Source organism: Arachis duranensis, chromosome 9, assembly GCF_000817695.3.
Source record: "Arachis duranensis cultivar V14167 chromosome 9, aradu.V14167.gnm2.J7QH, whole genome shotgun sequence".
NCBI lineage: Eukaryota > Viridiplantae > Streptophyta > Magnoliopsida > Fabales > Fabaceae > Arachis > Arachis duranensis.
This window is the reverse complement of record NC_029780.3, coordinates 25,279,701-25,292,517: the sequence shown is the minus strand read 5'-3', so window position 1 is coordinate 25,292,517 and position 12,817 is coordinate 25,279,701. Positions and strand designations below refer to the sequence as shown.

General features: G+C 37.4%; 1 protein-coding gene across 1 annotated transcript; it reads left to right on the top strand.

Moving 5' to 3' along the window:
- Window positions 1–357: 357 nt before the first annotated feature.
- Window positions 358–3,195, top strand: LOC107465203 (uncharacterized). The gene is made up of 8 exons (XM_052254237.1): window positions 358–373; window positions 480–575; window positions 1,000–1,073; window positions 1,309–1,373; window positions 2,126–2,219; window positions 2,302–2,451; window positions 2,909–2,989; window positions 3,127–3,195. Exons 1-8 carry the CDS (start codon window positions 358–360, stop codon window positions 3,193–3,195), a joined length of 645 nt encoding a protein of 214 aa, XP_052110197.1.
- The last annotated feature ends 9,622 nt before the right edge of the window (window positions 3,196–12,817 follow it).

The window sequence follows — 12,817 nt, the reverse complement described above, 5'->3', positions numbered from 1 at the left end:
AAACCTCAATTTCGATATAGATATCGAAAATTTTCTTCATTGCATGAATGCACATAATCAATCATTTTGGAATCTATTTTCTATTCAATTTCAATTGGTTTATTTGCTTCTATAGCGCGAATATCGATTCCCTTGTGTTTTATGCTTATAGGTGAAGGTGCGGTTGGGTGATAATGCGGATCATTACTATGTTCTGTCCAGATTTTTGCTCAGTAGGATGCTAACTGTAACCAAGGTATGAAAATCTACTCTTCAATTGTTCATTTTGCTTATGAATTACTTTAGATGGATAGGACTGAGATTGGATTGTGTTGAAAAGTGTTGTGCTTGCCCTTATAGACTGGATTTAATGCTACAATGTGGATTCAATTTGGTTAGTATCATTTGTGATTTGCTTGTTGGTTGCAGATTCTGAATCATGTAACTATTAAAATGTTTTGATTATAGTCTGACATTTGAAATTGTTACTCCTCTGCCAGAGAAATGTAGATTTTGTTTGGAAACTGGAAATGTGACAGTTGAAATTGGTGGCGTTCAGAAGGAGGTCTCGTGGTGCATAAATTGCGACGGTGCTGGTTACCTCATTCACACACCAACAAAACTTTACAAGATAGGATAAGTTGTTCTATATTGGCCTTATAAAATGTTTTGATATGATCCTTTATCATTTTCTGGTTTATTTTAGCATGTGACCATCTTATAGTGGCCTAGCTTTTATGAATATTTAGATATTAATTGAAGTAAAGAATGGAGGACATAGCTCATGTCAGAGGAAAAGTGAGAAACAAAAACAGAAAAGGACATATTCTATGAGGTATGTTAAGACTGGAAAATACCACTTAATTTTTCTGTTTTAGTACTGGACTGGAATCTCTTTTTTTTTTCTCTATTCCCTGATGATGGGTTATATTTGAAGCTTGGGTAATCTGAGTTGAGTTGAATTATTTAAACAAATTTGTATATCTTCAGTTAATTAAAGAATTTTTGTTTCATTGTCAGTTTGTGATCCAGCGATGGGTGACGAAGGAAAACTTTATGTTCCCCAAGAGCTAATATTAATCTATCGTGAAAGGGTAAGACTGTTTAGCAAAGATGTTTCTACAGGTGTTCATGTGCAAATAATATATACAATGCATCAAGTTTAAAGAATATAAATCTTTTAGCTCAGTTACCAATAATTGAAAACCACATTTTAATGCACTGGTATTAGGTTCCTAGTTATGGAACGATTCAAGTAAAATTCCTTTTCATGTTACCTTTCTTATTTTTAATTTCAAAACTACATATTTGAATAACACAATTTGGCAGGTTGTTCCAATAGCTTCAATGTTAACTCCTAACCAGTTTGAAGCAGAACTACTAACACAATTCAGGTAATTATCCCACAATTAAAGCTGCATGAAGCCTTTTGTTCCCCCCTGTTATATAGTTTCCTTTTCTTTGGTTTTTTTGTTTCAATGTCTACCACTCTATAATTGAAAATGTGTTCTTCCCAACAAATATGACTCCATAAGCAGCTGTCTCGGCAATACTCGAATACTCACCATTCTTGCTTCTAGTTGGAGGAACTGATTTCTTCAGATAATCAATTAGGAACCTTGTAATTCTCATCTGGTGACCTATGAAAAAGGTCAATTAGCATATAAAAAAAGGCCCACCTTTTTTGGTGACTTATGAAATGATAGTTACCTTTGTTAACCACTTATTAATTAATTGGCTTTTTGAATGGGTCTGTATGGTATGTTTTTTGGTCAAACTCATTTTTCTTTGCATTGGACGGCCAAATTAATAAGGGGAAGAAGAAACTATTACATTATTACCGTATTCTTTTGTGGAAAAAATTAAAAGGTGCTTTTCACCTTACTTTAATTTATGTTATAGTTTCACGTGAATGAAGTAATGAATAAGTGTGGTTAAGGTCACTAACATATACATACTATACTAGTACTAGCATGTAAGAAATAATAAATATATAGTTTTATTTATAAGAATTAGGAAAAGAAAGAGAGACAGCAGGGGATGGATTACATCCTTTTCACCTTTCACTACCTTTCAACTAACAAAAGAAAGTCATATTTATAGACTCAATAATGTGTAAACTCAATTTTAAAACATAAACTTTTAGGATTCCGAAGTCTTTTTCTTGTCTTCATGATAAAGTTCTCCAAGCTGTTGTTGATGTTACTGTGAGCCAATCTCCAAGCCAGAATGAAAGACAGGTCCAAATTTTTCAGGCTTTCTGTGCTTTTGGTTCTTTCATTACAGTTTCCAGGATTTTTAATTCAACTTTCATTGCCACAGGGAACAACTTCTGTCTTTGCTAATTTTGTCAAGAACTTCACCACGGGAAAAGCAGATCCAAATGCAAATCAACCAGCTCATCCTAATATTTTGGAGAATCTAGAACAATTATTCTCAAATCCTCCCTTCTTAAAGCCTTCATCAAGCACAGTTGATCCAATGTGGTAGTTTGGGTTTGGTTAAATTTAAATTACCTGCTCTTGTCAAAGCAGCCTTCATATTACATTTAAAGTCAAAATACAGTGCAATTTACTATTGATAATTTACTTCATAGGGCTACATAATTCATAGTGCATAGTGTTTTGATTGGCTTATTAATGCTTAAAATGCAAGCATAGCAGAAATTTTGTTAAAAAATTCTAACTGATCTATTTGCAGATAGTATTCTTGGCAAATACATAATTCATTTGAACTGACCACATATCCCATTTTGAAAACTTGTTTATTTTATAGATATACTTCAGGAATCGTGAGGATCTAGAATGTTATTGCTTTCAGTTTTAGTTCAATCTTCTCAGTTTCTAGTGAACTTTAATCTATCTTGTTCTGAGCTATAGATATTGTATATTATTCTCACACTAGTTTTTAACAATGACGTATCTTGCAGATTAAATTGCTTGATTCGTCCCTGCTATCAGCTGCAGAGATTGATTGGCTTAACAACTACCACTCACTAGTCTGGGAAAAGGTATAATATTTGTGGTTGACCTTTTTGAGACAGCCTGCAATATCATGTATAGGAAATCCATGCAATGCAAGATTATTCCTTTTGTAACTCCACTTAATTTCTATTTTGTATGATTGAATGTTTTATAACGCTTTCAGGTGTCGCAATTGTTGGATGGCTCTGCTCGACAGTTGCTTTGGGACAACACAAGGCCTATTATGCAATGAGACTTGACAGAAGCTAATGGATTTTCATGTTAAGGTCCCATGCCACTCGTGCTTCAGGTTCACATTCTAGCGTATCTTACTCCTTCCTCGCTTTGTCTCTAATCAATCTGCATAATTCATATAGCAAACTATGTGTATAATAAAAGAGTGAGAATTAGAGGCTGTAGATATCTCAAGTCAACTCCAGATCATATTCATTGGATTTTAAACTTTTAGTTGGGTAAGACGAGCAATTTAGCCGTTTGCAGTTGCAACTCAGCAGTTACAATTTTATATTCTTTATATAGATTTCTTTTTACAAGGCTCTTATTGAATCGAACATTATCATTTATCAACACACTGTATTTGAAGAAGAAACTTTGAATTTAGTTTCTCAAATAATTTAATTCTATTGAGTTCAGCTTCTATTAATTAATGTTTTGCCTTTCTTATGTGATTATGGAAGTATCTCTCTATTCTTTTATATAGTTATGTAGAATAATACCATATGAAATTATGTTTGTAAATATTGACATTGAGAATTTTTTTAATATATAGAATTATATCTTATATTGAGAAATTGTGTTATAAAAGATTTAGTTTTTAAATTTTGATATTAAAAAATAAATTTTTAATTTGAGAATATGTAAATGAGATAAGATTAATGAATAATTTGAAATTAAAAATAAATAAATAATTACAGGATTTGTGGAGGTTTGAAAATCTCACAAAATAGCTAATTTTTGTTAAATTAAAAAATCAATTTGTAGGGGTTTTAAACCGTCACAAAAGTGATTTAAAACTGCCACAAAAGTATAATATAAAACCGCCACTAAACACACACAAAACCCCCGCTGAATAGATTGTGGAGGTTTTTAAAAACCCCCACAAAAGACCCCGTGGCACCTCAAATTTTGGGGGTTTTAGAAACTCGCACAAACCATTTGGTGGGGTTATAAACCTCCACAAATAGGAGAAAAAACCTCCACAAATAAACAAAAATCTTGTAGTGTACGAGGCATAAAATCTCTCAATTTTTCTCTCAAGTGGTACTGTATATTTATTGAGATAAAGAATTTAAAAATTTGTTAACATGTATTCTTAAGATGTATGTTAACTAAATTTATTAATAAATAGATTAATGGTATTGGGTGTATAATTAAATCAGTTGTTAGGGTAAATATATTAAAAAGAAATTAAATTATATATATATATTTATATAAAAATATATAATAACTAATTTTAATAATTAATTTTAATGTATAAATAATATTTTTAAAACTAGATTGCATATTTATTTTAGTTAAGAAATGAAAGTTGAAAATTGTTCACTGTGAAATCGATAACATTCTATATATTAATATTTTACTTCATCCATTCTTTAATATTGTTCATACCAATGCCAAGGCCCAAATCCAAATAATATAAAAAGGTCTAATATATAAGATTGGTCTTTCCCCACAACTGACATCCTCACAAGAGGTCGGGTTCGACATAGGCTCCATCACAAGGAAGTCGGAAAAGAAGGTCAGCTGGCATATAACACTCATTCAAATAAGTAACTGCCCCTAAAATCTCTCAACCCACTTCTAGGAGTCAAATCTCAACCTCCCTAAGATAAAGGGACGGTTATCCTCCTTAAAAGGTGGAACCATTCCAATGGTGGTTATAGGTTCACCACTATAAGTACACTGACATTCCTCAGGTATCTCTAAGTTCCCATACTCTCTAAATTTGCTTAGACCCCTGCTTACTTAGGCATCGGAGTGTCTTTGCAGGTACCATCACCCCATTCCTTCATACACACAAGTCGAACGGAGGGCCCCAAACGGGAACCCGGACAAAGGGCCTCCCTCTTCAAACGATCGGGCCAATCTTACAAGTCTAGCCCACCAATCTCTGGTTACCTGACGTAACATTGGCGCCGTTGCCAGGGACCCGAGAGATCGACCTTCGATGGTGGACAATTCACCTAAAGATGGCCACGCCACGACCGATTGAGAACAAGAAAATCTGAACACCGAAAATAATGATGCGGATATGACCCTCCACCAAGAAGCGAACGACCAGCACAGAGAAGGTACCTCTGGGTTAAAAAACCCAAATGTAAACTCTTCGGAGGGACGCGAATCAGGAAAAGAAGGACCATCCCATGCAGCTGAGCTAATGGGATTGGTCCACGGCCACCAAGGACGTTTGGAGCAGCTGGAACAGGAGTTAGAGCGACAATGAAAGGCAGAGAGGAACTTAAGGAATGAGATAGAGCGACGAAAAGAGTTAGAGAAAAAACTCTTGAAATTAGAATCTTTCCTCAAAAGTCGGAGCTCTCGCAATGACCGAGAAGATTCGCCCTTGGGAGGAGAGGATCCGTTCAGTGAGGACATAATGAGAGCAAAGGTTCCAAGGAACATCAAAAGTCCTGACATGGACCTCTATGATGGGACCACGAATCCAAAACATCATTTGAGCAACTTTAAAAGTCGGATGTATTTGGCCGACGCTTCTGATGCTACTCGCTGCAAAGCTTTCTCGACTACTTTGACGAAAGCAGCGATGAAGTGGTTCGACGGTCTTCCCCCAAGGTCGGTGACTAGCTTCGACGACCTCTCGCGCAAATTCCTGATGCGGTTCTCCATCCAAAAGGACAGAGTAAAACATGCACCAAGCCTCCTTGGCGTAAAGCAGGAGGCAGGAGAACCTTTAAGAAACTACATAGAAAGGTTCAATAAAGCGTGCCTGGAGATCTAGGACCTGCCCACAGAAGCAGTAATAATGGGCATAGTAAATGGACTCAGGGAAGGCTCTTTCTCCCAGTCCATATCAAAAAGGCACCCGACCTCCTTGAGCGATGTACAGGAAAGAGCTGAGAAGTACATCAACATGGAAGAAAATGCTAGATTACGAGAGCCAAACTGGTGACCAGGACACTCTCACTCTTTGAAAGAGAAAGAAAGAGAGCTCAAGAAAAAAGAGGAAGTCGGTCTCGAAAGGCCGAGAGGATATCACTCTTATACTCCTCTAAAAGTTTCCCTAGTTGACGTATACGGGGAAATCTGCCATACTGAAAGACTACCACTCCCTAGGCCCATCAAAAACAAAAGAGGGGAGCCGCGGCGATTATTGTGAGTACCATAAGATGTATAGTCACTCGACAAACGACTGCTACGACCTTAAAAATGTGATAGAAAAGTTGGCCAGGGAGGGTCAACTTGACAGATATCTCATAGAAAGGTCAGACAATCATGGGAAAAGAAAGTGAGATGACGGGGACCGAAGAGATCCACCACCACAAACCCCAGAGAGACATATACATATGATCTCAGGGGGATTCGCGGGAGAGGGACTTAACAAGTCATCTCGCAAGAGACACCTAAAGCGAGTCTACTAGGTCGGGAGCGAGGCACCCGACCTCCCCACTATCTCTTTCACCAAAGAAGATGGGCAAGGGGTAATCCGTGGACACGATGATCCAGTGGTGATAACCATGATCCTGGTAAATGCCCATCTCCACAGAACTTTGGTAGACCAGGGGAGTTCAGCTGACATCCTTTTCAAGCCAGCATTCGACAAGCTAGGGTTGGATGAAAAGGAGTTAAAAGCTTACCCTGATACCCTGTATGGGTTAGGTGACACGCCAATAAAACCATTAGGGTTCATACCCCTCCACACGACTTTTGGGAAGGGGAAAAAATCCAAAACTCTGAGTGTAGACTTTATCGTCGTCGACGTTGGGTCAGCATATAATGCCTTGATCGGCAGGACTACCCTAAATCGGCTTGGAGTGGTGGTGTCCACCCCTCAACTTTGCATGAAATTCCCAACACCTTGAGGGATAGCAACGGTACGGGAAGACCAGAAATTGGTAAGAAAATGCTACAATGAAAGCCTGAACCTGAGAGAAAAGGGCAAGAAAGTCCACACCATAGAGCTCGGCGGGGTAAGAGCCAAAGAAGAGCTGCGGCCGTAACCGGGGGGAAAAACTGAAGAAGTATAGGTTGGAGAAGAGGAAGGGAAAAATACCGATATAGGAGCCAGCCTAGGTGGAAACCTAAAACAGAGACTGGTAAAGCTCCTACAAGATAATTCCGACCTCTTTGCTTGGAAAGCTTCCGACATGCCAAGGATAGACCCTGAACTCATGTCCCACAGGCTTTCAGTATACCCCAAATCACGACCCATACAGCAGCGTAGGCGCAAGCTCGGGCCAGAACGGGTGATAAGCGGATATTTTATACGCTTTTTGGGGGTAATTTCATGTAATTTTTAGTATGTTTTAGTTAGTTTTTAGTATATTTTTTTTAGTTTTTAGGAAAAATTCATATTTCTGGACTTTACTATGAGTTTGTGTGTTTTTCTGTGATTTCAGATATTTTTTGCTGAAATTGAGGGATCTGAGCAAAAATCTGATTCAGGCTGAAAAAGGACTGCTGATGCTGTTGGATTCTGACCTCCCTGTACTCGGAATAGAATTTTTGGAGCTACAGGAGTTCGATTGACGCGCTCTCAATTGGGTTGGAAAGTAGACATCCAGGGCTTTCCAGCAATATATAATAGTCCATACTTTTCTCGAAGATAAATGACGTAAACTGGCGTTTAACGCTAGTTCCATGTTCCATTCTGGCGTTAAACGCCAGAAACAGATTGCAAATTGGAGTTAAATGCCCAAAACAAGTTACAATCTGGCGTTTAACTCCAAAAACAGTCCAGGCACGTGAAAAGCTCAAGTCTCAGCCCCAGCACACACCAAGTGGGCCCCAGAAGTGGATTTCTGCACTATCTATCTCACTTTACTCATTTTCTGTAAACCTAGGTTACTAGTTAGTATTTAAACAAATTTTAGAGATTTTATTTTGTACCTCATGACATTTTAGATCTGAACTTTTTATCTTTGATGGCATGAGTCTCTAAACTCCATTGTTGGGGGGTGAGGAGCTCTGCTGTGTCTCGATGAATTAATGCAATTATTTCTGTTTTCTATTCAAACACGCTTATTTCTATCTAAGATATTCATTCGCACTTCAGTATGAAGAAGGTGATGATCCGTGACACTCATCACCATTCTCAACCTATGAACGCGTGCTTGACAACCACCTCCGTTCTACCTTCGATTGAATGAGTATCTCTTGGATTTCTTAATCAGAATCTTCGTGGTATAAGCTAGAATCCATTGGCAGCATTCTTGAGAATCCGGAAAGTCTAAACCTTGTCTGTGGTATTCCGAGTAGGATTCAGGGATTGAATGACTGTGACGAGCTTCAAACTCACAAAGGTTGGGCGTAGTGACAGACGCAAAAGGATCAATGGATCCCATTCTAACATGAGTGATAACCGACAGATGATTAGCCGTGCGGTGACAGCGCACCTGGACCATTTTCACTGAGAGGACGGATGGTAGCCATTGACAACGGTGATCCACCAACACACAGCTTGCCATAGAAGGAACCTTGCGTGCCTGAAGAAGATGACAATAGGAAAGCAGAGATTCAGAAGACAAAGCATCTCCAAAACTCCAACATATTCTCCATTACTGCATAACAAGTATTATTTAATCCATGCTTTTTATTTACTACCAATCAAAACTGAGATTTATTATTATCCTAACTAAGAGTTATAAGATAACCATAGCTTGCTTCAAGCCAACAATCTCCGTGGGATTCGACCCTTACTCACGTAAGGTATTACTTGGACGACCCAGTGCACTTGCTGGTTAGTGGTACGAGTTGTGAAAAGTGTGATTACAATTTCATGCACCAAGTTTTTGGCACCGTTGCCGAGAATTGTTCGAGTTTGGACAACTGACGGTGAATCTTGTTGCTTAGATTAGGCAAATTTTGTCTTTTGGGTCAGAGTCTTTTATTTTCTTTTCAAAATATTATTTTTCTTTATTAATTTTTAGTTTTTCTGTGAGTTAGTTTCATATTTTAAGTTTGGTGGCAATTGCATGCTTTTCTTTGTCTTTCAATTTTCGAATTGCATGTTCTTTGTTCTTCTTTGATCTTCAAGTTGTTCTTGTCAATTTTTCTTGTTTGATCTTTAGTTTTTCTTGTTCTGTGTCTTTTCTTGTTTTTCTTGTGCTTTTTCAAAATATCAGTTTTCAAAAAAAATTTATTTATTAAATACGTTATTAAAACACGTTAAATTTATAGCTCAATTGGCTAGAGTGTTGTGCTTATGTTCTTGGTAATTGACTATCTTCCTTTTAAAACTTTTTCAAAAATAATTTCTCTTTAATTAAATGTTAAGTTTGGTGTTCTCTTGTTAATTTTCCTTTAGTTTTCGAAAATTTTATTGTGGTTTTCTAAAAATTTTAAGTTTGGTGTTCTATCTTCATGTTCTTATTTTTCTTGTGAGTCTTCAAAGTGTTCTTGAGTCTTCTTTGTGTTTTGATTAAGTTTGGTATTCCTTGGTGTTTTCCCTCCAAAATTTTCAAGAACAAAGAGCATTAGATCTAAAAATTTTAAGTCTTGTGTCTTTTGTGTGTTTTTTTCTTTCATCATAAAATTCAAAAATAAAAAATATATTTTCTAACTATTTTTAAGCAAATATTTCGAAATTTTTCATAAAAATTCAGATTTCAATTTCAAAATTTTATCTTATAATATCTTAGTTGTCAAGTTTTTAAAAAAATCATATCTTTTTCAAATCATATCCTTTTTAAAATTTTTAAAAATCATATCTTTTTCAAAACTTCTTAACCACTTTTTCTCTCTCTTCATTTTTCGAAAATCCTCACCCATTTTTCATTTTATTTTGTTTTATTTATTTTTTAATTTTCGTTTTCTAAAAAAATATTTTAATACTATTTGAATCTCCAATTCACAATATCTCCCTTTCTCCATCATGGATCTAAGTGGAAATAAACAGTCCAGAAGGACTATGGGGTCATATGCTAACCCCACTACTGCTTCATATGGGAGTAGTATCTGTATACCCTCCATCGGAGTCAGTAGTTTTGAGTTGAATCCTCAGCTCATTATCATGGTGCAGCAAAGTTGCCAGTATTTTGATCTTCCACAGGAAGAACCTACATAGTTTCTGGCACAGTTTTTACAAATTGCTGACACAGTACATGATAAGGAAGTAGATCAGGTTGTCTATAGATTATTACTGTTTTCATTTGCTGTAAAAGACCAAGCTAAGAGGTGGTTAAATAACCAACCTAAGGCTAGCATAAGGACATGGAAACAGCTGTCAGAAAAATTTATGAATCAATATTTCCCTCCAAAACGGATGACATAGCTAAGGCTGAACATCCAAGGCTTTAAACAAGGAGATAATGAATCTCTTTATGATGCCTGGGAGAGATACAAAGAGATGCTAAGAAAATGCCCCTCTGAAATGTTTTCAGAGTGGGTGCAGTTAGACATCTTCTATTATGGGCTTACAGAGAAAGCTTAGATGTCTTTGGACCACTCAGGTGGTGGATCTATACACATGAGAAAGACAATTGAAGAGACTCAAGAGCTCATTGATACAGTTGCTAGAAATCAGCATCTGTACTTAAGTAGTGAGTCTTCCATGAAAGAAGAGGCTAAAACATTAACTGCTGAACTCAGTCCTACAGAACAAGTTACTGAATTCAATCAGCAATTATATTTTCTAACAAAATAGCTAGCCGAATTCAAGGAGATGCTACAAGACACAAGAATTGCTAATGTGAATATGGAAGCACAATTGAATCAAACAAAACAGCAATTATCAAAATAGATAACAGAATAGTGCCAAGAAGTTCAATTAAGAAGTGGGAGAACATTAAATACCTCACTTCAAAGCAGCATGAATCCAAGAAATGAACAAACTGCTACCCAAAATCCTTCTGAGGACAGTAAGAGCCCAGAGAGGAATAATTCTGGCGCTCAAACGCCAGAAAAGGGTGGAGAGATGGCGTTAAACACCCAACCCATGCTCAGTTCTGGCGTTCAAACACCATAAACAGGCAAGGAGTTGGCATTAAACGCCCAAGGGAAGCTCAGTTCTGGCGTTCAAACGCCAAAAACAGGTAAGGAGTTGGTGTCCAATGCCAATCCAGCTTCCAATCCTGGCATTCAAACGCCAGTGAGGGATCAGACACATACAAGTGCTGATAGCAACCCCTCTAAAAAGGCTTCTCCAACCACATCTGTAGGAAATAAACCTGTAGCAACTAAGGTTGAGGAATACAAAGCCAAAATACCTTATCCTCAGAAACTCCGCCAAGCGAAACAGGATAAGCAATTTGCCCGCTTTGTAGACTATCTTAGGACTCTTGAAATAAAGATTCCGTTTGCAGAAGTACTTGAGCAAATACCCTCTTATGCTAAGTTCATGAAAGAGATCTTAAGTCACAAGAAGGATTGGAGAGAAACTGAAAAAGTTTACCTCACAGAAGAATGCAGTACAGTCATTCTTAAAAGCTTACTAGAGAAGCTTAAGGATCCTGGAAACTTTATGATACTATGCACATTAGAGGGCACTTATACCAAGACAGCTCTATGTGATATTGGGGCAAGTATCAACCTAATACCTGCATCCACTATCAAAAAGCTAGGTTTAACTGAAGAAGTCAAACCAACCCGAATATGTCTCCAACTTGCTGATGGCTCCATTAAATACCCATCAGGCGTGATTGAAGACATGATTGTCAAGGTTGGGCCATTTGCCTTTCCCACTGACTTTGTGGTGCTAGAAATGGAGGAGCATAAGAGTGCAACTCTCATTCTAGGAAGACCTTTCCTAGCAACTGGACGAACCCTCATTGATGTCCAAAAAGGAGAATTAACCCTGAGAGTCCATGAGGACGAGTTTAAGTTGAATGTTGTCAAAGCTATGCAGCATCCAAACACCCTAAATGACTACATGAGCATTGATATTATTGACTCTCTGGTGGAAGAGGTCAATATGACTGAGAGTCTCGAATCAGAGCTAGAGGGCATCTTCAAAGATGTTCAGCCTGATCTGGAGGAACTGGAGAGAATAATAGAACCTCTAAAAATCCCTCAGGAAGAGGAGAAACCTCCTAAACCCGAGCTCAAACCATTACCACCATCCCTGAAATATGCATTTTTAGGAGAAGATAACACTTTTTCTGTAATCATAAGCTCTACCTTAGAGCCACAGGAAGAGGAAGCACTAATTCAAGTGCTAAGGACACACAAGACAGCTCTTGGGTGGTCCATAAGTGATCTTAAAGGCATTAGCCCAGCCAGATGCATGCACAAGATCCTATTGGAGGATGATGCTAAGCCAGTGGTTTAACCATAAAGGCGGCTAAATCCATCCATGAAGGAGGTGGTGCAGAAGGAGGTCACTAAATTACTAGAGGCTGGGATTATTTATCCTATTTCTGATAGCCCCTGGGTAAGCCCTGTCTAAGTCGTCCCTAAAAAGGGTGGCATGATAGTGGTTCATAATAAAAAGAATGAACTGGTTCCTACAAGAACAGTTACAGGGTGGCGTATGTGTATTGATTACAGAAGGCTCAATACAACTACCAGAAAGGATCATTTTTATTTACCATTCATAGACCAGATGCTAGAAAGACTAGCAGGTCATGATTACTACTGCTTTTTGGATAACTATTCAGGTTATAACCAAATTGCAGTAGATCCCCAGGATAAAGAGAAAATAACATTCACATGTCCATCTGGAGTATTTGCATACAAAA